Source organism: Centroberyx gerrardi, chromosome 14, assembly GCF_048128805.1.
Source record: "Centroberyx gerrardi isolate f3 chromosome 14, fCenGer3.hap1.cur.20231027, whole genome shotgun sequence".
Lineage (NCBI taxonomy): Eukaryota > Metazoa > Chordata > Actinopteri > Beryciformes > Berycidae > Centroberyx > Centroberyx gerrardi.
This window is the reverse complement of record NC_136010.1, coordinates 27646288-27668225: the sequence shown is the minus strand read 5'-3', so window position 1 is coordinate 27668225 and position 21938 is coordinate 27646288. Positions and strand designations below refer to the sequence as shown.

The 21938-nt window shown below is 41.0% G+C and overlaps 1 protein-coding gene across 2 annotated transcripts in view; it reads left to right on the top strand.

Moving 5' to 3' along the window:
• Window positions 1-20869, top strand: part of LOC139909368 (guanine nucleotide-binding protein G(I)/G(S)/G(T) subunit beta-1-like) — a 41042-nt gene extending 20173 nt beyond the window's left edge. For both annotated transcript variants that reach the window (XM_071896412.2, XM_071896414.2), the window contains exons 2-11: window positions 4072-4176; window positions 5772-5810; window positions 6151-6257; window positions 9754-9817; window positions 10681-10843; window positions 12641-12707; window positions 13117-13318; window positions 14427-14643; window positions 17707-17822; window positions 18664-20869. In XM_071896412.2, the coding sequence (XP_071752513.1) occupies window positions 4120-4176; window positions 5772-5810; window positions 6151-6257; window positions 9754-9817; window positions 10681-10843; window positions 12641-12707; window positions 13117-13318; window positions 14427-14643; window positions 17707-17813 (1023 nt within the window). In that variant the 5' untranslated portion in view covers window positions 4072-4119 and the 3' untranslated portion in view covers window positions 17814-17822; window positions 18664-20869. The remainder of the gene's footprint in view (window positions 1-4071; window positions 4177-5771; window positions 5811-6150; window positions 6258-9753; window positions 9818-10680; window positions 10844-12640; window positions 12708-13116; window positions 13319-14426; window positions 14644-17706; window positions 17823-18663) is intronic.
• The last annotated feature ends 1069 nt before the right edge of the window (window positions 20870-21938 follow it).

Below are 21938 nucleotides of genomic sequence, written 5' to 3'. Positions count from 1 at the left end.
TTCTTAATGCTGGGAAGCTTACCATGCCTTGCTCCCCTTCACCAAGGGGTTAATTAGCAGCTCCCCTCCCAATCGTCCTCTGCTTGTTCACTCTCATTAGTTTAATCTGGCTCTGTCCTCCAGCTCGCCTCCCTCCCCTCTATCCTCCTGTGCACCAGAACATCTCCCTGCGTGTCCGCCTCCTCCCCACCCCACTCCCATTCTCACGTCATCGGGGTGGAGTCTCTCTTTGACCCCAAAAACCTGCCGTCGTCGCTCCACCCCACCAAACCACTCCTGTGAATTTGTGTCGAGTCACGCCTACATGTTACCTATACATGACATCCGCCTCAGTCACCTCTCAATAATTAGTAATTAAACCTTTTTAAACCATTTTTTTCTTTTTCAACAAGGTGTCCACCTTTTAAAGTCTTTAATAACTGGATTTAAGACACCGTTTAGCCTTAAATTTTGATATTTTGTGGTCTTATTTTTTTCACCATGCAACCATTTGCACTGCATATCCACAATATAGAACTGGGTTAGTAGTACAATATGCATATACTTTACTAAACACATTTGGACATCCTGTCCCTTAACAATTCATTTTCTGTTGTCCTTTTTATTATAGTGCCCATTTATAGATTCAGAACTTCAATTGACTGTGTTCAAAGGTTTTGCTAGCTTTGTTTCTTTATTTTGTTTTTTAAATTGGTCTTAGATTCAATTCAGGGTAGTATTATAAAGGTCTTAAAGTCTTAAATTTGGCTGTCTGAAACCTGCAGATGCCCTGTATAAGAATACAGAGCAGCTCCACAGTCAAAATGAATTAATCTTTTGTAGGGAAGAGGTTGAGTCACAGCATTTCTCCTCAGCCAGTGTCTTGTGGTAAAAGCAACATTAGTGGAGCTGATCTCTCATACTCTAACCAAAAAAAATGTTCTTTTACAGTGAGGCTGACCCAGCCCACCTATATTTTGAAGAGCTTGTGTGGTGTGAAAGTTAATGGTGCATGTATGCTCAGTGCCTTATAGGAAAGAGAAATGCCTATGAAGTGTGTTTGTGTGTGTGGAGTCAAATTACACTTCCTTTCTCCTTGTCACTGCGTTGTGCTCGAGATGTCGGAGCCGATAGGGCTGGCTGGAAAATGTGAAGTCTGCTTCCCTCCCCCTCCTCCTCCGCCTCTCCTCCTCCTCCCCCACCACCTCTCTAAAAATAGCCAGCTGAAAGAGAAGGCAGCAGAGTCGAGGCTCTATCTGTGGGGCTGCCAGTGGTTTCAACACTCCCACCACCAGCACAGGGAAAAAAGAGCCTTCTGAATCACACCTCTGCCACCATTGCAATGCCCCCCCTCCCTGAAAAGAAAAGTATCACACTCATCACCAATAAAGAATACTGCCCCATTTTGCAGTTCGGCAGTTGAAATTCAGCAAGTCTGTCTCTGTAATCATTAAGTTGCAGTTGACCCAGGCTTGGAATTTTGGCATTTTAGGAGCAAGGCGATTCTCTAGGGCACAAAGGCCAATGAGTAAAACATTAGGATTTGGAATCCATTTATAAATAACTAATTTAAACTGGATGGTTTAGATTACGCCTAAATTTGTAGGTTATGTGCAGATGGCTAAAGTCTAATAAGGTACAACCTCTGTCCCTTGAGAAACAACACAAATGGCATGAACATACAATTATTTACTGTTATCATGTTCACACATCAGGTAATTCACCGTTTAAAATGAATCTCTTTCCAAAAGAAATCATAATACAACAGTAGAACTCTATTTATCCTTCTCCATTAGGCAGTTTACGATAGAACACACAAAATATCCTTTTCTCTGTGAATCAGGAAATTTTCAGTAAAGTACACCTTGTGTTCCTTTTAAATAATTTTAATTTGTCCACTAATACATAAGCAAAGGTTATTGGTTAAGGTTGGACAGGGGTGGCTTTGACACCAGCCATGCTTGGTGAGTGCGTTTCCAATTGATGATGGAAACTGCAGTGGCATAAGGCAGAACACAATAGTTTTGAACATATCTGCCATTTGGCAACTTAACAAAACTTTTGTTTCTATGGAATTGGTTCAAATGATTTTTCAAACTGTTGATGCAGCCATGAATTGGTTGCACACTTTTCTATGATTATAGCACAGAGCTTTAGGGGAAAGGTCCATTTTGGCAGTGGGGTTAATAATACTTGTAATAATACTTGGGACATGATGGACAGAATGAGGGGCAATAGCACTATGGCTGTTGTGAAATTCCTACACTGCAGTGACCCAGACTTCATCAACCAGTACAATTGCAACGTATTCTCAGCCTAGATAACCTCTATTGCTCTCACCATTGAGCCAAGTAGTTTTTTTTTTTTATGTACTAAGTTTATAGATTGGTACATTTTTAATTTGGATTCAGAAGCTGATGACCTGCCAACACAGCTTTTGTTGAAAAGGCCACCAGCGGGTCAATTAAACTGCCTCTGACACAGACGGCTCATTACAGAGAAGACGAGAGATATTAACATGAGACGTTTTTATCAACAAGATTAGGGGGTTAAGACGCATTGCTTAGATGCAGACCCATTTAGCCGCACTGGCCAATCAGGTGACAGGTAGCTACTGAGATGTCAGGCACTTGAAGGATAAGGTCTTCATTCAGAAGGTCTCAACACTCCCCAGGACAGAGGACCAGTATCAAAACCAAGAGAAAGAGGGAGGTAAGCTCTCATTATTGTACAGATGTTGGTTAGCCTGCATTTGACAGGAGGTCTGTATTGTTACAGATTTAGTAGAGGAAAGGAATTTAGTTTTACAAAATTGTGGGGTTGATTTACCCCTGGCTGAGAGGTGGAAGCGGCATGGGAAAACAATTCATTAATGTACTTCAGTGGAAGTGGTCAGTGGAATTGTAAAACTTCCTGCCCGCTGATAAATTAGAAAGGCCTGAGAGTGGACAGTTGCAATGGACAGCCATTTTGTAAACTAATATCAACTGGCTTGTATAGGCACTTAGGCAGTTGGAATATTTGAGTTTGATTGATGCAGTGTTCATCAGTGGTTGCATCACAAGCTGTCTCCCATCAGTAACCAACATTCCTCCAAGCCAGTAAGCCAGAGCTCACAGTGTTGCAATAGTATTTCTTCCACTTTAGTGTTTGTTTTGTATTTTGTCTCCTTTCTCTGGAGAGTGAAAGTGTCAGGGCTAAGGGCGTCGACCAGAGGATTGGGGTCAGCGGGATAGCCACTGCTTTTAGGATCATCAGCAGGTTTTGTCTTAACCGGATTTGGCTGGAGGAGCTGAATCAACTGTGTCCCAGGATTACAGGGATGACATTGGTGGAGGAGAGTTTAGAGGCCAGAGCGCTGAGAGCTTCGCCAGTCCCTGCCCGTTACCTGAGCACCTTGGGGCTCCAGTCGTACAAAGAAATCCAATCTCAGTCTGCCCCTCCGCTTTCTTGGTATCTGTGCTGTAAGCCTTGCTTCGTTCTGACAGTCAGAGAAGGGGTACGTTTTGTTCTCTGCTGGCCGAGTGGATTTTGCTTTTTTTTGCCTTGGCTGTTGAGGAATAGTTATCAGCTGCTCAGTGTTGGCCATATGTTTGCCCAAGGGTTTGCTATTGTTTGGGAGGGGAGGGGAGAGAAAACAAATTCAACATCATCTTGAAAAAAAAAAAAAATGTTATCTTAAGCCTAAACTAGCTGCCGAGTGCCTGTTGCTAGGTAACAGTTTCAAGCTGGCAAGGACAAGTCTTGAGCTGTCTAGAAAGTGTTGGGCTGCTGTGATTCCCTCTGACTTCGTCTGGGCCTTACAGATTGGATCGCAGGGAAACTATGTGATCCTGAGATGGAATTTGTTGAAGTAGCTGTGTCCATAAATTCAGTATGGAAGACTCTCCATATTGCATCTTTACAAGTGTCCTTTGGCTAAGACCTTACGTGGAATATGGCACGCCAGAATTCAGAGTAAAACATAAACAAAGTGCCTGTTTGAGTTTGTGAGCTACTTGTATGTGTACTGCTAATTGCCAGAACCCTGATGAGATGAATGTGTTGTCACTGTGTTGAGCTTGTCGATTTTTTTTTTTTTGTCTCCTCTAGATCAGCAAGTCTAGGCGGCGGAGCGAAGCACACCATTAGCAGAGGAAAATGAGCGAACTGGACCAGCTACGCCAGGAGGCTGATCAGCTCAAGAACCAGATCAGAGTAAGTCCTCCACTGTTCTGAGCTATCCTGCTTTTTTGTTCATTAAAACTCTATAGTTTTAGCCATCCAAATGGATATTGCCACCAGGGGGCAGTAAGCTTGGAAAGTCATGAATGTTTTGACGAAAAACAATATTGTTATTTTCCTAGTTTGTATGCATTGGTGTTCCTCACAAAAAGGAGCTCAGATGATAATGTATCTATTATTGTATTTAAAAACAAAATTTTGCATTTTTAAATGTTTTAATACATTTATTTTTTAAATGCATTGAAATTAATAAATGATTAGAGAACATAATTTTCCTCATTGGAAATTAAGCATTTCCCCTGCCTCTTCCACTAGGTAGCCAATGGCCTCATCACCAGTGCATAAAAAAAACTTTGTCATCATCCAGCCAACTGCCTGTTGAATATCATAGCAGCTATTATAGTTTCAGGCATAGCAAAGACAGACTGAGGAGAGGCTGGATGCCTGACACAGTGGATAGTATAACTAAAAGACTTACAAGCATTTGGCTTGTGTTGATTTTGAGCTTATCGCTTGTTTGTTGGCTATGCCATTATGGCTTGTCACTCTATATTTCTTGAAGATGTTTGCAAAACTTGTAGTAATGTTTACAGGCATAGAATTTTTTGTTGCCAGGGGTTTAGGTTTTTTTTGACATACCACTGTAATTTATTTCTAATTGGGTATTGCTTTTTCCTTGTGTTTGAAATTGCATTGTTTTCTAAGATGCAGCTTATAAGCTTGGAGTTATTTTTGTTAGCGTAGTTGTTGCAGCTGTACATTATTACTAGCTACGTTTACCTACTTATCTTGTGGCTAAACAACCTCTCGACAAACAAGTTGTGTATTTACAACTAATATTTAGCTGGCACATAATGTCACAAGCTCACACAATAAATTTTACTGAGATAAATGCCTACAATCTGGTAAACCACTATGTTGACAAAGCCTGTAGTCGGTTGACAGTATTCCACCATGGGCCACTATATTACAATTCACAATGGAGGCTGTGAGACCAGGTTAATGCCATACAAGTATAGGCTAACCCGTTGGCATCAGTGTGGTGATATGCAACCAAATGAGAGTCCAAGTTAGCTGGTGTTGTGCTGCAAAGCTTGCACCGTTTACATGCTGACATTTTTTTTCTCATATTGCTCCATAATTGTATTAAAAAGGCACCTATTCATCGGCCCTTTTGATATGATTAAAGTTGCCACTATCATGGATGCTGCATGGCACAGCTTAACGGAAATCACACATTTAACATAGTATAAATAATTGTAACATACTTTTTTGGGTTCACAGTTTGGGTGGGGTGCAGTCGGTCCTAAAAGACGGTGTCATTGGGGGGAAATTGTCTTCAGTATTTATAATGCCTTCCATTGGCTGTGGAACTAGAATACGATGAGGATCTTGATACGTGGTCGGCTCAACTGCCTCACCATGCTGCCAGGTTGGAAATGAGCCATAAGGTCTGTCAACACAAAGGCCAAGTCAGGTTGTGACAGAGACGAGTGATACACTGATGTTAAACTCACTGAGAGGAGGTAGTGGACTGAAAGAGATTTGACTGTGTTGCTGTGTTTCAGGATGCCAGGAAAGCGTGTGCGGATGCTACCCTGTCTCAGGTAAGAAATCTGTTTTTGCCATGCTCTTCACTCATCACTATTTATAAATATCTAAAATCTACTACTTGAGTACTTGATAGAGGGTGGGGTCAGAGTTTGTTGAGTACATCATTTAAAGGCTGCACTTGCATCCTTTACATATTCCTGTCTGTCACTCCTTGAAAGTTTTAACAAATAGAAAAACGTCACTTCACTGGGCTAGACTACATGAGGCCAAAGCCACTGTGGCAGGAGGTCTGAGTAAAGTTAGCACAAATAGACAAGCAAATAGACAGCTCATTGTCTCAACATAATTTGTTGCCTCAAAGTAATTCTTCTTTTTACCTCTTAACCTCTTCAGATCACAGCTAACATCGACCCTGTTGGCCGAATTCAGATGCGCACTAGACGGACACTGAGGGGGCATCTGGCCAAAATCTATGCCATGCACTGGGGCACTGACTCAAGGTAATCTCATTCAGCCCCATTCTGTCCATTAACTAAATATGTCAATCCCATCAAACCCCCCCCCCTCCTCCCCCCTTCGCCTAAATGCAGGAAATGGATATAAAAGGTTGCTCGACTCTGTCTTTGTGCCGGTTACATCTCCTGAGGGTCCTTGTCAAACCAAGACATTCCGCAATAGCTCACTCTTGCCATCCAAAAACAGCTTTCTTTTGCTTAACATCTATCTGAACAGACCAGCCAACTTAACAAATACTTAATGTCCTAACATCTCAACAATAGGATCTTTTATTTATGTGTACACGTGCGCAATAGTTCATGCAAATTTTGTTGAATGCACGGTGGGCATGCATCAGTGACTATAGCTGCAGTGTGTTTATGTCTGTGGTGTGTGTGTGTGTTGTGTTTGTGTGCATTGGGGGTGGGGTATGTGGGTAGGGAAAATACTCAAAATGGAGTCGCCCTTTGTTAGTGCTGTACTGACGATGGGTAGACGAGGCAGCGCTCCTTTCTTCACATAGAGGATTGTCCCAAGAGTTGTGTACACACACACACACACACACACACACACACACACACACACACACATACATACACACACACCCCTCTCACCTCGGCAACCGGCAAACTAATCACTGTAGTGCAGGTGTGCTCCAGTCCACAGAGAGACCATTGCAAACCCAACCAAATTGCCTTGTCACCTCACCATCCTCCCTGTCTTGCACCCAAGAAAAAAAAAAGTTCTTTACCTCTGCAACCGATAGACCTACATCAGGTTTTTTTTTCTTTGTATCGTCTGGCAGTGTTTCTGTTCCTAAAGGAGCTGTTGTCTTTATTAGACCTAGGTAGGATGCAGCCACCCGGAAAAGAAGGCCATATGAAGATGTTTTGACCCAGAGTCGGGTGCTAATTCTGCTATCTGTAGCCCCCTGGAGCCTCTCCTTGAATTCAGAGTGGGGGGAGGGCGCCCAACAGGTTGAGATGAGACTTGTTTTCTTTTTACCAGAAAGAAAGCCATCAGTCAATCCAGATTTCCACTCGCCCTCTGTGGCCTATAATGTCATTGATAGCGTTAAATGTTCAGGGTGTCGTACCTGATGGAATGAATGAAAGAGACACAGTCAGCTTTTAAAACCAAAACACTCATAAGCCACAAAGCTAATTGTAGTATTACAACTAAACTGTAAGGATTTAAGTTTGCCCAGATACTTAATCTTGCCAGTTATTGTTTATGTTTCACTGGTCACGAGGGCTCAGGTCATTTTTAAAGGCTAGAGTTGATGCAATAGTGAAATGTAAGCAAAGTAAAGCAAAATGAACTTTTTCCTAATTAGTAAATGTAGCCGAATCACGGCACTAATCTAGCAAGGCAAGATCTAGTTAATTCCACTCCGGCTTTATTGCAGTGTGTTTTGAAAGTCAGATAAAGCATTGCAATCTCCACTAAGCATCTTTTCCAGGTAGAAAAAAGCGGTGTGCGTGATCGTTTTTCTAAGAAAAACTTTGGCACAGTAATGCCTTTTATTGACAAGATGGGCCTTGATCCTCATGAAATCAATGTTTCATGAAGCATGTCCCACATAAGAAAATTTGCTTCATATACTAAGCAAGTGACAGTTTACCCTACAGTTGTTTTTATGGCTCTACTGACACTCACGAGACTGTTCTTGTCACGGTTGCCTTGGGTCGTTTCTAGGGTGGGGAATTAAGATGAGATTTTTTTTATCAGTGTTGATTCCTTAACAATTCCCTCATCAGTTCCTTCCATATATATTTTACTGTTGCAGCACCCCAAAAATATTATGAATTTTTCGTACCATACTGTTTTATTAGTGTTACTCACAATACCCCTGACTCCATAATTGACCTCATCCTTCAAAATTGTAAACCCATCACAAAACTGTATACACATTACACAACTGAACACACACCACACAACTCTGCCCTGTATGTGAGTGACATAGTGAGGCTGGGGTACCCGAGTGTAGTCTGTGTAGCACATGAGCCGTTTGCTTTAGCTGAAGCTCATAGCCTCATAGCATGGCAAACGTTAGAAGAGATGGAAAGTGTGGCTACACTACGATAATGAGAGCAAACTATACTCTTTATGGGAAGTGTAACCACACTTGGGATCTCTTCTTTCTAATGTTTCCATTCTTGCTCTGCTGCTATTCGCTTCAGCTGAACGAAACTGCTACCGAACGCAAGCTCCGCTCCCTGAGCTTGACTGCGTCACTTCACAACCTCAGTTACTCAAAAAGCAGACCAGATGAATGGAGAGCAAGACAAGTTGATAGTGAATTAAAACCTGTGTGTTTTGTCCTATTAAAAAAATAGCAGGAAAAAGCTGGTAATCAATAAGGGCAATCAATGAGGCAAACATGTTTTGATCCGGTCGGCTCTGGAAACATTGGGCCTCGGTTCCCAACCCTACTCAGTTGAGAGCTCTTCCTCTGACTAGAAAGAGAGCACCTCAAAGTGTTGCATCATCGACTCCCAACTGACACAAACACACACTCGTGTTGCACAGGAGGATAATCTGATGTTGAACATTTTCCTGCTTCTAACATGGCTTGATGTTGGCGTTGAAGCAGACATGGAGCTCAATTTGGACTGGGGAGCTAATAGTTCTTCATTTCCATCTTCCACCATTATTCCTTCAGACTTGAATTCCCAGTACAAGATATTTGTCCCTGGCTTATTATCTGGTGTGGTGCACGCGTTTGTGCACGTCCTTGCCAGGCAGGTAGTTAAGATTTGCATACTCCCAGCAGGCCTCAGTGTGTTCACTCCTTTTCCTGCTCTTCTGTGCATTGGGGCCGTCACTGTGGTTACTCTTGTTGGATTCACCCAGATAGCAGGGAGCAGCCACATAGGCACCTGGGAGCTGGCTATAAAATGCAAAAACATGGTTTGTAGCAACTCCTAATAGAATAACTGCATATTGTAATTTTAAAAAATGTAACTTAAAAACTCAAAATGTAAGCGGGTTCCCATGGGCATTGAAAACCTTGTAAAGTTTGTGGATTTGAGAAAAAGAAAATGAGGCCTTAAAAGTTTTTGAAAATGAACGGATGGCCTTGAAGGTACTTGATATTTCATAAAAATATAGCACCGAAATTCATCAAAATGCCTCAGCTCTCTGGACCTCTTTCCGTCCTAGGTTCAACACTTCACATCCTGAGGAAAACCCTGTGATGGATGCTTGTGTTGATATAGCAGCCGTTTTAAATTGATTACTTTACTCGGATTTCTTGACTTGACAAAATCAAGTGTAAAAGATGAGGCCTCTATGATAATTTGGTAAATGAAGTCCCTGGTCATTATTGGAAGTTTACAGTGCATTTATAAAGTGCAGTTATTACGCGGTGTTGCAAGTAAAAGTGTGACTGGACATGTCCTGGTTTTGGATTGGCGGCCACTGTCCAGGTTTGAAGGGACTTGTCCGTTGTGAATTGCTCCCTAGTTTAATCAATCTTGTTATTTTTCTTCCCATCAGGCTTTTGGTCAGCGCCTCCCAGGATGGCAAGCTCATTATTTGGGACAGCTACACCACAAACAAGGTAACAACACCATATTCTGAGGAACTGAACAAATCTCAAGGGCCTGTCACTCCAAACTGTGTTCAAAGCTACTATAAGAAGAAAATAGTCAAGTCTTTGGGAATCTATCTTTGTTTAGCCTTCATCTTTGTGTGTGCCGGTGGATGCATTTTCAGTGTGTGCACCGAGTTAGGAAAAACACTCCAGGTGTTTTATGAGCTGTGTTTAGGGCCTATGTTGTATGTCATCCCCCTCTCTCTCTCCCGATCTTCTTTCCAGTCGGTCTCCATTGTCAACTATCAAAATAAAGGCAAAAATCCCCCAAAAAAGAATCTTGTGGCTCATAGGGTGTTAAAAAGTCTGTGATATAGCTTGGAGCCAGATCTAATCATGCTTTAAATCTTAAAATGAATCCTAAACCTAATATGTAACCAGAAAGAAGATGCCAAAAAAATCCAAGCTGCGGCATTATTAACAAACTGGAGATGTGAAAAAAAGTTTTGATTGATACCAGAATAAAGAAAGTTACAGTAGTCTAAACATGAAGCATGGCTGACTCACCAGATTTCCAAATGGTAAAAATGGCTTAGTTTTGGAAGTGGTTCTCAACTTAACCCTTTTCTGTACCTGTTCAACATCAGTCAACTTCAATCATTGCTCCCCAATTTCTGGCAGCTGTCTCCACATTCACCGACAGTGCCGAGTTCATTACGAAAGAACTCAAAGGTGTTTGAGGGGGCCAAATAACGCTATTTAAAGTGGGCATCGTGTCCTTGAAAGGTTCAGTTAATCTTGCCGACAGCCTTTGTTACATGCCCTCCCCTCTCCGTCCCATCTGTCACCGCATACTATCTGATATTCAATCTTCCTCCTCTGTCCTCCAGGTCCACGCCATCCCGCTGCGCTCCTCCTGGGTGATGACGTGCGCCTACGCCCCTTCTGGGAACTATGTGGCCTGCGGAGGCCTGGACAACATCTGCTCCATCTACAACCTGAAGACCCGCGAGGGCAACGTGCGTGTCAGCCGCGAGCTGGCCGGACACACAGGTAGGCTGGATATACGCTGTGAACACATCAACACGTACACTCACAGCAGTCCTACATTTTGACCCATATGGATTTTTGGACGCCTATACTGTCATCTTTGGATTCAAGTTGCTGATAGCCAATATTTTGGCTGATATTCAATATCATAGAATTAGACCATTTTCTTGCCAAGTATTCAGTGTTTCCTCCAGAAATCTTGTCAGGGTTTTGTTCCATCCGAGTTTCGCCAGGTATGCTGCAGTGGTTCTGTCATTAGCTCGCACGTCAAAATAATTCAGAATCACAGCGATGTGTAAGTAAATGGATTATAGCTCGGTGCGTGTCTTAAACCTATAGTTTAAGACACGCAGACTAAGTCTATTTACTAGCTCAAAATCGCTCCCTCATCTTCTTTACATTCTTCCTTGATACGTCACATTAGATTATTTCACAGGACCCTGCTAGCCATAGATAATGTTAGTTAGCGTACCTGATATTAGGCTTGCATGTAAAATGCAGTCTCTTAACCAAAGATACTATCTATTATACTGTATAGCAATAGCCATTGATAAAAATTCTTCATGTTGCACACAAATTATTCTAGGGGTAAAACAAAGGCAAACATTTCTCCATTTCATCCATTTTTATTTCATTGACGCTCACTTCCTTTACGGAGCTTTTACGCTTGCAATGTGGTTTTGGTGTAAGAATCTCCTTTGAAACCGAGACTAATGAGATTCTTTAGGTGGGAATTGAAACCCAGGATGATAACCATAATAACAATGATGTATACTTCAGTAGAGTCCTATCAAAATTAGGTATTATAATCAATTCAGGTGAAAGCTACCGTAGGCAGCTGTGCGCATTGGCAGCCCCAAATGGCAGCGAGAAGTAACTGAAAAATGTAAACTTGAGAAATCATGTAAGTTTATGTCACTAAACTGCACACAGCGCTCTCATGTCCATCAACCCGTCCGGTCTGTGATGCTTGATACCTTTCTCTGGATGGAGTACTCGCTCACTGCTGTGATTTTTCTGCCAAGTTTCAATTTGTCATTTTCTGTGGGCGAAGAAGTGACCATACACAACACCAGAATTTAAACTAACCCTAACCCAAACTGTGAATGTACGGTATCTCAGTTAGTGGGGATGGGATGCTCACAAGTGTATTTTTACATAAAAATCTTTCCTAGTGCAGCTTTAAGGGTCTCCGACAGACAACCAGTATTGTATTGAGCAATTTCACAGTATATAATCAATCAAATTGCATTATATCAGAGATGGATGACACTGATAGATCAATATTGGCCCCATATATCGGTGTAACCCTACTTAGTTCCACTTATGAGAGACACCAGTCACTTGGTGTGTCTGTGTGCATGAAGACAGCAGTTTGCCGGGCACTAGCCTCACTCAAAGCTCCAACGAAAGTGTCGAGCTCTTGGGCAAGGAGCATTCATCTGACCAGTGTCACATGATGCAGGAAGTGTGTCAGCATTTTAGCTCTAGTTCCTTCGCTTTAGGGGGGGGGGGGGGGGGGGCGTCAACTCTGCCAGCTCGAGAGGACAGAACATGGAAGCAAGTCATGAACCAAGAGATGCCCTCCAGCTTTTCCTGTTTCTGGTGGTGAATTAGTCGATTCATCTGCTCCATGTAACCACATTCTGCATATAGAGCGTTCCCTGGTTCCTCCGTGGCCAGGGCTTGGAATTAACTCTCCCTCTTTACAGCCAGTTAAGGAATAGCACCTCCTAATAGTGTAGGATAAGTGACAGCCCAGCACTCAGTTAAGCGACATGTATGTTTGATTCCTGTCAGGTTACCTGTCCTGCTGTCGCTTCCTGGATGACAACCAGATCGTCACCAGCTCTGGAGACACCAGCTGGTGAGTAGTGGTACTGCACCCTGGGGTGTTGTCCACATCAACACAGTATGTTTCCAGCTCAAGATTCCCGCTTTTGTTTCTGTGGATCTGGATTTTTTATTGTCTGACCTTTTCTTGCAAGATAAAGACATTTTGGGGCTTTCCTGGTGGCTCGGTGTTCTAAGGCGCAACATCCTGGCTTCAAATCCAGCCTGGGACCTTTGTCTCATGTCTCCCTCCTCTGTCTTCCCCCTCTCCTATCTCTCTCTCTCAACTCTGCTGTCTAATAAAGCAGAAATGCCACAAAAACAATCTTAAAAAAGTGCATAAAAAGGATGGTATTATTTATTCCAGAATTTCAAAGTGCTGTAGACACTTCTGTGTGTTCTGCAGCTGTAAACTGAAAACATCCTCCGTCCTTTCTTTCCAGCGCTCTGTGGGACATCGAGACCGGTCAGCAGACGACTACATTCGCCGGTCATACCGGTGATGTCATGAGTCTCTCTCTGGCGCCCGACACCAGGCTGTTTGTGTCCGGAGCCTGCGATGCCTCGGCCAAGCTGTGGGACGTCAGAGAAGGAATGTGCCGACAGACCTTCACTGGCCACGAGTCAGACATCAACGCCATCTGCGTAAGGCCACCAACCGCCCCTTTGGCACTGGCAAACGCACACACACACACACTGTCTTACATGTCATATATATTAATCAGACTAGGCTGAAAACTATATGGATTTTTAATGACCAATATTATTATCAATCGCATCGTATCTGAGATTTCAGCTGTAGAATTGCTTAAGCCATTTTGATAAAGTGTAAAATCCATGGATCACTCTAGCTGACTCAGTATTCAGACCCCTGGACTAGTTTGTGAGACTAAAGCATTTGCACTTCCACAACCTAGTCATAAGACTCAAATCATACAGAATCTCTTCAGCTGTGGTTTTAGTCCCAGCTAAATTTTCCATGATATGTTTGAGCCTCCTAGATTATCTGATATGAAAACTCGATTTATGCAGCAAAAGACTTTTCACACTATTGTCCCAATTCTGTCACCATTGAATGCATATACTTCTTCTTGCTCATTATGTGGTAGGCGTTCTTGATAGTTAAAACTTTGCCTAAGAATTCTTCAAATTGGAGTAACTGATCAGAACGGGGAAGTGTTATTCTATTGGTGGCACTGGTGCTACCAGCTTTCTCAGTTGGTGGCACCAGCATATGATTTGGTCGCACAGTTGTTTGTTTTTTTCCCTCTGCTGCACTGTATTAATGACCACACACACTTATAACGAGTCATCTTAATTTAAATGCCCTAGTTTTACACTCATGTGTGACAATTGACAGTGACTAGACACTTGATACATATTTAAATGTAAATCTTTTTGTCACCATCTCCTCTTGTTGTTCCTCCTGTTGTTGCTCTTTAGCATCATCAGCACCCCTCGGTGGCTCTCTCTCTCTCTCTCCCCTCCCCTTTCCTCATTTATCTTTTCTAAGTACTCAGCTATAGATGGCTTCATTTTTTCCTTTCAAATAAGGTGACTAGGCATTTGTTGTCAAGCTAACAAGTTAAGTTTCACTTTCGTTTTTGTGACGTGGGCCTACTCTCCTTCGGATCAGATGAAAGGCAACAGATGCAGGAGGGAGAAGCAAACAACAGTATAGCAAATAGTCACACACTGCCCTTTGGATGGAAAAACAACACATAGTAACTGTAGACTCTCCCTCTTCTTCCAGTTCTTCCCCAATGGCAACGCCTTCGCCACAGGCTCAGACGACGCCACCTGCCGGCTGTTCGACCTGCGCGCCGACCAGGAGCTGATGGTGTACTCGCATGACAACATCATTTGTGGCATCACCTCAGTGGCGTTCTCCAAGAGTGGCCGCCTGCTGCTGGCCGGCTACGATGACTTCAACTGCAACGTCTGGGACACCCTGAAGGCTGACCGTGCAGGTAAGCCGCCGTACAGAGAGTAGTGTTAGACTGATAGGGGTTTATGAAGGACGATATTTTGTGCTAATATTCTTTTACATGCTAAAAAGGTTAGAAGTTACAAGAATTCTGTGTTTGCTTCCAAATGTTGCTCTTGTCAGGGTGGAAATGCCCCTGAAACAGCATTTAGACCATGGGACACTGGAACTCTCCATTGAAACCTATACAAGTTAAATTCTTTGACGTGTGTTAGCAGCTCCATAGGGAAAAATCCACTCTAAAACAGTTAAACACTTTTCTAAAAAAAAAACACCTATTAGCAATGTATTTTGCATTTCTGGGGCCATTTTGTTGTTGGGTGATGTATTTTCCTATTTCCGTTGACAACTGGTCAAACACAGATGACATGACATCACATTGATATTTCCAGCTCAGCTTCAATGGAGTGTGATAGCAGAAAATGATTCAGCGATCTAAAGCATCAACAGTAAACGTCAGGTTTTGGTGTCAGTCCCTCAGAATCAAAGAGCGAGGGCTTCTTTCTAGAGCCGCCATTTTGCACCAAGAGACGTTCAACAATCATACAGGGAGAAATCCATCGTAGAAGAGGAGAAAGACCAATTCCTCTAATGACAGTAGCCTCAGTAGACCACAATGCAATGCAGCCACAAGACATGTTGCATTTTGAGTAAGGGGCGTCACTTTTTTTTTAACTGGAAAAGCTCTCGCTCTCTTTCTCCTACTATGCTATCGCTCTCTCCACCTAATGAACTGTCAACTTGCAACTGCAAATCAGAGGTGGACAACATGACAGACTGATATCTAATTTTTAATAATCAAAGTGATATCTATCTTAACCTAAGAGAGAGAGATCACTGTGTCAGTTATCCATCACAGAAGAACCAAAGACCCAAGTGTTGTTTATCATAGACTAGCTGGCAGTGGAGATTTTTACTGGGGATGCACCAATAGCACTTAGATTGCCCATACCGATTGCAAGTACTAAAATGTATTTATAAAGTATCAGTGAATACGGAATATCCATTGTTCCATTGTTTTTACTGAACAGTATAGACTGAGACCAAAAGTTTCAGGTATGTCTAATTTCCAGTTTCCAGTTTATCTGGTCTGTTTATCAATATCAGGGTGTCCCTAGTTTAGATTTTAGTTCATTGTTTATGGCAGGTTAGGGGAGAAGCTAAAGAGGTGAAGTTTTATAGCATCAGAGAGAGAGACAAAGATCTACAGATGTTAATGTGGACTGCAAAGCCAATATTGCACATAACTATCTAAAATGTTAGTATGGGTTGCTTGAGAACATCTGGGTTGTTTTGGAGAATGATAGGTTTATTTCATTATAACATTGTCGTGTTATGACATACATACTGTACATGTGAGGTCAAGCCAGTCTCAAGGAACCTAGAATCACCCAAGAAGATCCCAGTGGTGTATAGATGCTAGAGGAGAGAAGGGGAGGGTGTTGCTGCAGCGCCAGTGGAGCCACATGTATCCCAGTAGTGGTGGTTGTATGAGAATAGTTGAGTCGTTAAGTGTAAATTTCTTCAGTAGATTCCAGCTTTGACGCTAGTATTGGTAGCGGGTCTCTTGGAGGCCAAATGTGAGAGCATTCATTGTTTTCCCACTGTAGAAAAGGCCTTAATATACAGCTGGAAGAGCAGCAAGCCTCACCTACTCCAGCAGCGGAAGAGTCCCTACAGAGGCATGAATACTTTACAGCTATTGACTGCAGAGTGAGGTGGGGATCAGAGGAGGCCCACATCTAGGGCAAAGTGTTCCGAAAACATACACACACACGTATTAGATCCATTGCTATCCATATTAAGGTTAGGGTGATATTTAGGTTATTGGTATATTGGGTCAATATTGGCCTTTTCGTAAAAATTAGATATCGGCCTGTCAGTGTCGTCCACCTCTGATGTGAAAGTTCCTCCCTGACCACAGCTAGTGAATATGTTGTTGTTTTTTTAGATTATTTTTTGGCATTTTTGCTTGCTTTAAATAGAGTTTTAGTGTCCCGTGATGGTCTAAATGCTGTTTCAGAGGCTTTTCCACCCTGACAAGAACAACATTTTGTGGCAAACACTGAATACTGAATTTTTAGTATATGAAAATGGTCACATTTAAAGATATTGAATATTGGCTAGTGGCAGCTTCAACTCAAAATAGTCTCTATCAATAATGGACTTCAAAAACTAATGTCAGAGGAGATGAGAATTTGTGGCTGGTCAGGTGGCGAGATGAGAGGAAGAATCAAGTCAACTGAAAATAGTTGATTTTGATAATGACAGACCATTTTTCATTGTCTGTTTGCATAACTGATCATTGGGTGAGGTCTATTCACTTTGTAAGATGCAGGCTAAATGGTAGAATGAATGAAAAGGCATATGAAATATGAATGGCTTACATCTAGTTACATGGAATTTAGTATTTACTGTAGTTGTTTGAGTGACTTTTTGAGTGATTTTTATTTCAAAGTAGCGGTACACTATTGTGCGTCTTTGACTTCAGATTTTGTGTTCATATTGGATCGTAAATCCAACTCAACATTTTTCTTAAGATCATGATAGATGAGTGGAGTGTCAGTTGGACATTATGGGTTACAGTTAGACATTTTTTTGGATTGAACATAACAATATTTTTTTTTACAAATATTCAATATCTTTAAATTTGACCATTTTCATGCTAAAATATTACAAGTATTGAGTTCAGGAATAGCCTCTTAAGCATTTAGAGACCATAGGACACTAAAACTCTCCACTCAATAATAATGATGCTAGTAATAAAAAAAACACTCATGAGTACTTGTGTGGAATCCGATCAAAATGCTGCATCAGAATCAATTCAGGTTAAGGGCTTCCCATAGACGACCAGTGAAGTCTTGATCAATTATAAAATGAATATAATTTATAAAATCATGTCAGAGGTGGATGACACTGACTGGCCAATATCCAGTCTAAAGGGCCAATATGGGCCCCATATCTCAGTCTCACCCTTTTAGCGATGTGGCGTCCCATCAGGTAGAGCAGATTGTTGCCGTCTCTCAGCCTCTGGTTCTCTCTGCAGGCGTCCTGGCCGGCCACGACAACCGGGTGAGCTGCTTGGGCGTGACCGACGACGGCATGGCGGTGGCAACAGGGTCCTGGGACAGCTTCCTCAAGATCTGGAACTAGAGTCTGAAGGTAATCGCTGCAGAGAGAGAGAGAGGGAGAGGACACTCCCTCATAGAGCAACAGTGGGCCGCTGTGAGATAATGATGATGGTTGGCTAAATGGAGACCGGTCTGGATTTTGTATCTGCTGCCATCTGGGGGCAGGGAGGGGAGGTGCAACACACAGAGCCTTTACTCACTGAAACCTGAAGAAGTCGAGAAGTAGAACACTGTTAGACTATCTGCAGGTCCTTTTAAAAGTCTTAAAATCATCTTAATTTAAAGCCTTAAAGTGTTAAAATGTCTTAAATCCAGTAATTGAATGTTAGATTAATGCAGAGCAGGGTTAGTAGTAACAACATGCATTATATTTGTTTCACTAAACATAACTGGACATATTTGGACTTCATGTCCCTTAACAATTAATTACCTGTCGTCCTGTTTCTTATTCTGGCCATTTATAGTTTCACAACTTTCATTCACGATGTTCAATCAGAAATATGTTATGTATGTTAAAAATATAAGTTTTGCCAGAAGCAAAACCAGCCAAGATTGGAGAAGCTCAGTATATGATTTTATGTCAAAGAGTGTGTGTCTAGATTTTGCCACTGTTACATTATGGAAAAGAGCTGCGTGTAATTTCTGCATTTTGAATATTCTTAATCTCAAATGAAACTTTGACATTGGTTCGTATGACGTCTTGCAGCTTTACCAACTGATCTGTAACTATGATCGACTCTTCGTTTCATAATTCTCAAGAGTTATCTGGCTTGGTAATTCTTCCCCTTTGAAGATATTAAAATTGCTGGATGATTTTCATTCCATTTTGGGACACTGTTCAATTAATTCATGTCTTCTCTTCTTTTTTCCAGATGGCATCCGGACTCCAAAGTTGAGTGGAAGACCATTCCAACATCACAATGTTCGATTTTATTGCATATCCAATCTTCTCAAAAAAAAAAAACCCACCACGATACTGACTCCAAACACCCCAAAAAAAACAACCAAGGGCAAAAATTCTCTCTCTCCTTCTCATTTAAAAGAGCACAATTGTCTGTCACTCACTCAGCTTCAAAAAAGAAAAAAGCAAAAAAAAAAAGAAAAGCTTGAGGAATTCAGTGGTTTGAAAAATGGAACGGAGGGAAAAAATTGTGCATTCCTCCCGGGACCATGGTCTGGTATTGTAGTAAGTGAAAATATGAACACTCGCACCCCCGATCCCCGCCCCCCCTCCCCCTCCTCCCCACCGCCATGCAAACGTGTCCTACATCCTCAGTACACAGGTTTGAGTGAAGGTTATTACACGTCAGTGATCTAACTCTTAATCGCTTTTTTTGGCCATGTTTATTTTTGTTTATTTGTTCATGTTATTTTCATTATTAAATTTTTTTTTTGTTCGTTTCGTTTCCGAGAAGTAGATCGGTGAACTCTTTTTTTGTCAGTTAATGTTTAAAATGAGGATCAAAAGCTTTGTTTTATCTCCTAGTCTTTACACATATTTTAGAGAATGATGTTTGTAGGTCGACGAATAAACCCGTTTGCAGACGATCATGTCATTTTTAATCCAGCTTTATCCCACCGGAGAACAAAAAAGAGGAGAGAATTGCGCTTCAACAGGGAGTCCTCAAGCCACTTATGGCCCTTCTGTATATTTAGCCCCATGATACTTTGACTCTGTTTCTTTTTTTTTTTTTTTTTTTTTTTCCCCCCCCCCGTCTAGTCCACAAATCTTTGTTTGCACAAAAATTAAACTTTGCATATAGAATAATGTTTAAAGAAAAAAAAAGTTAACTAACCAAGCACATGCTGTTTATGATAATGAATGCTCGTTTTTAAAACGAAAAACAAAAAAAAACATTTTAACCATTCTTTCACCTTTTTTGTCTGGCGCCAATGTAGAATAATTAAATGATTAACCCATCGGATCATCATTTTTCCCCCGTTTTTTTTGTTTTTTTTGTTTTCCCTGTTTTGTTGCCGGTGGTTGGGACCGGTGATGTGATTTGGTCGGGTAGGGAGAACCTCCACTTGAGCCCGGTTTCAATCCGGACTTTTCTCTTTCAACAGAGGTGCCCATTCCGTGCTTGGAAATGCAGTTACTACTCTGTGAATGACATGTTGTATAAATCAATGTTTGAAAATAATGATATTGAAACTTTTTAAGTTAAAAACGAAAAAAAAAAGATTTTGGTTGTCTGCCATGGGTGGGTTAACTCTTAGAATCGCATGCTGTAGAATTGCTTAAAAAAGGTGCATATGGAATTAAGTCCTTTGATGTTTTTCTTTAAGAAAATAACCTGTTGAATATATCATCATTACAATGGTATTTATATCGGGTTTTTTGTTTTTTGATTTTTTTTTTTTTTTCTTCTTCTTCTTGGCTACTCTGTGCATACATGATTCAATTAAAATGTCAAAGCTATGCACTTGAGAAGCAAAACACCGCAACATAAACGGTTACTTGGTCCATACTTGGGAGGGATTCCACAAATTTAAAGAAGTAATGTAAACATTTGAAATGTACACACATGCATACACACATCCATTTACATGAACATACACAAACTCAAATGGAACAAATAAATTTTCATTCCTTCTGTAGCAAAACAAAATTCCACTTACAAAGAAAAGAAACATTTTATAACAAACAGGTTTTTTTCTGTCCTTTAATAAAAAAAAAAGAAAAAAAAATCTTGCAGCATCTGAATGGCAGAATTTTCTGTTGTTCCCTTCTCCTTGTAAACAGAGACGCTCTTTCTTTAGCAGTAGTGGCATTTTTTCCATTCTGTTTTTTCTCTGCGACATTCTGTACAAAAAATGTGCTGTAATTGTGCGTTAGGCCTGGAGTTGGCAAAAAATAAAATAAAATAAAAAATATTAAAAATTAATTAAATTCCCTTTCCTTTTCTCTCTTTCTCCATGAAATAACTGTAGAGCTCTGCACCCCCACTGTTCCCTTTTCACCTTTTGTATTTAATTTTAAAGTCAGTCAGTGTACAACCGAAAGCTGGATGCAAGATAGAAACTATATTAAAATGTACTGTTATTTAAGATGTAATAAAAAGCAGTTTGAGATGACCTACTGTGTTGAGTGTCATTCACTTAGAGCGGTTACCACTGAAGTTAGAATGTTGCAAACTGTTCGGTTTTCTTGTAATTATGTTCAAGTCAAATAAACAATTTCTTATCCACTGTTAAATCAGCCTGGCTTCTCTGTACAGTCATTTATAGAGCAAGTTTTTATTTTTTGGAAGATTATAGGCCTCAAAAAGTCTTAAAATCATTTATCTAAAAAGTCTGAAAAAGTATTAAAATGTCTTAAATACAGTTATAGGTTTTATGCTTTTTCCCCCTTAATCTTTATTCCCTTATTTCTTTATTCCTTTTTTTGCCCCCTATTGGCCACCAGTAGGAATTGCAACGTTATACATAAAACTTATACTTTCCCTTTAAACTCCATATACTTTTCCTTTAAATTCTGAATTGAATTTCTGAATGCCTTCTATTCAGTATAAACAGCTTCCTCCATTCTTAGCTCCCTCTAATGATACCAAAGACTGTTTTCCTGAAGTTCAAACACACTCATCTGGTTTGTGAGGTGAAATACCCAGATGGATCACTAGAGGACAGTATCTGCTTGAGTGAAGACACCATGACGCCAACCTTAAATGTGATACACCCCAATCCTCCTTTTGCCACTAGAAGACGAGATGTAAAAGACCTGATGAAGGCCCAATTGATAAGAAAGACAGAGAAATTACCAGGTATTATTGCAGTTTTGCATATTTATTCAAATGTTTACCCGCATTTCAATGTGTGTGTGTGTGTGTAAGACCACAGGTGTATGTGGGAGGAATGTGGATCTGGGTGAAAATTGACTTTATTAATTTTTTTTCCCAGCAATAAATTACACTACATGAAAAGTTTCTTTGAAAATAACCAGAATTTCAAAGTGTCTTTATTTCCAAACTCTCTTTCAAAGTAGTCAAAGACTCTAAACGATCAAGATGGTTCTCCTCCTGTTCCAGCCTATGGAAAACCCTAGTGCCAGTGTGCAACCAACTAACATTCTTCTTCTTCTTGGTGGTGGGGTTGTTGTTATTGTTGTTTTTAAGATTCAGAAAGACATAAATATTGACATTTTTCA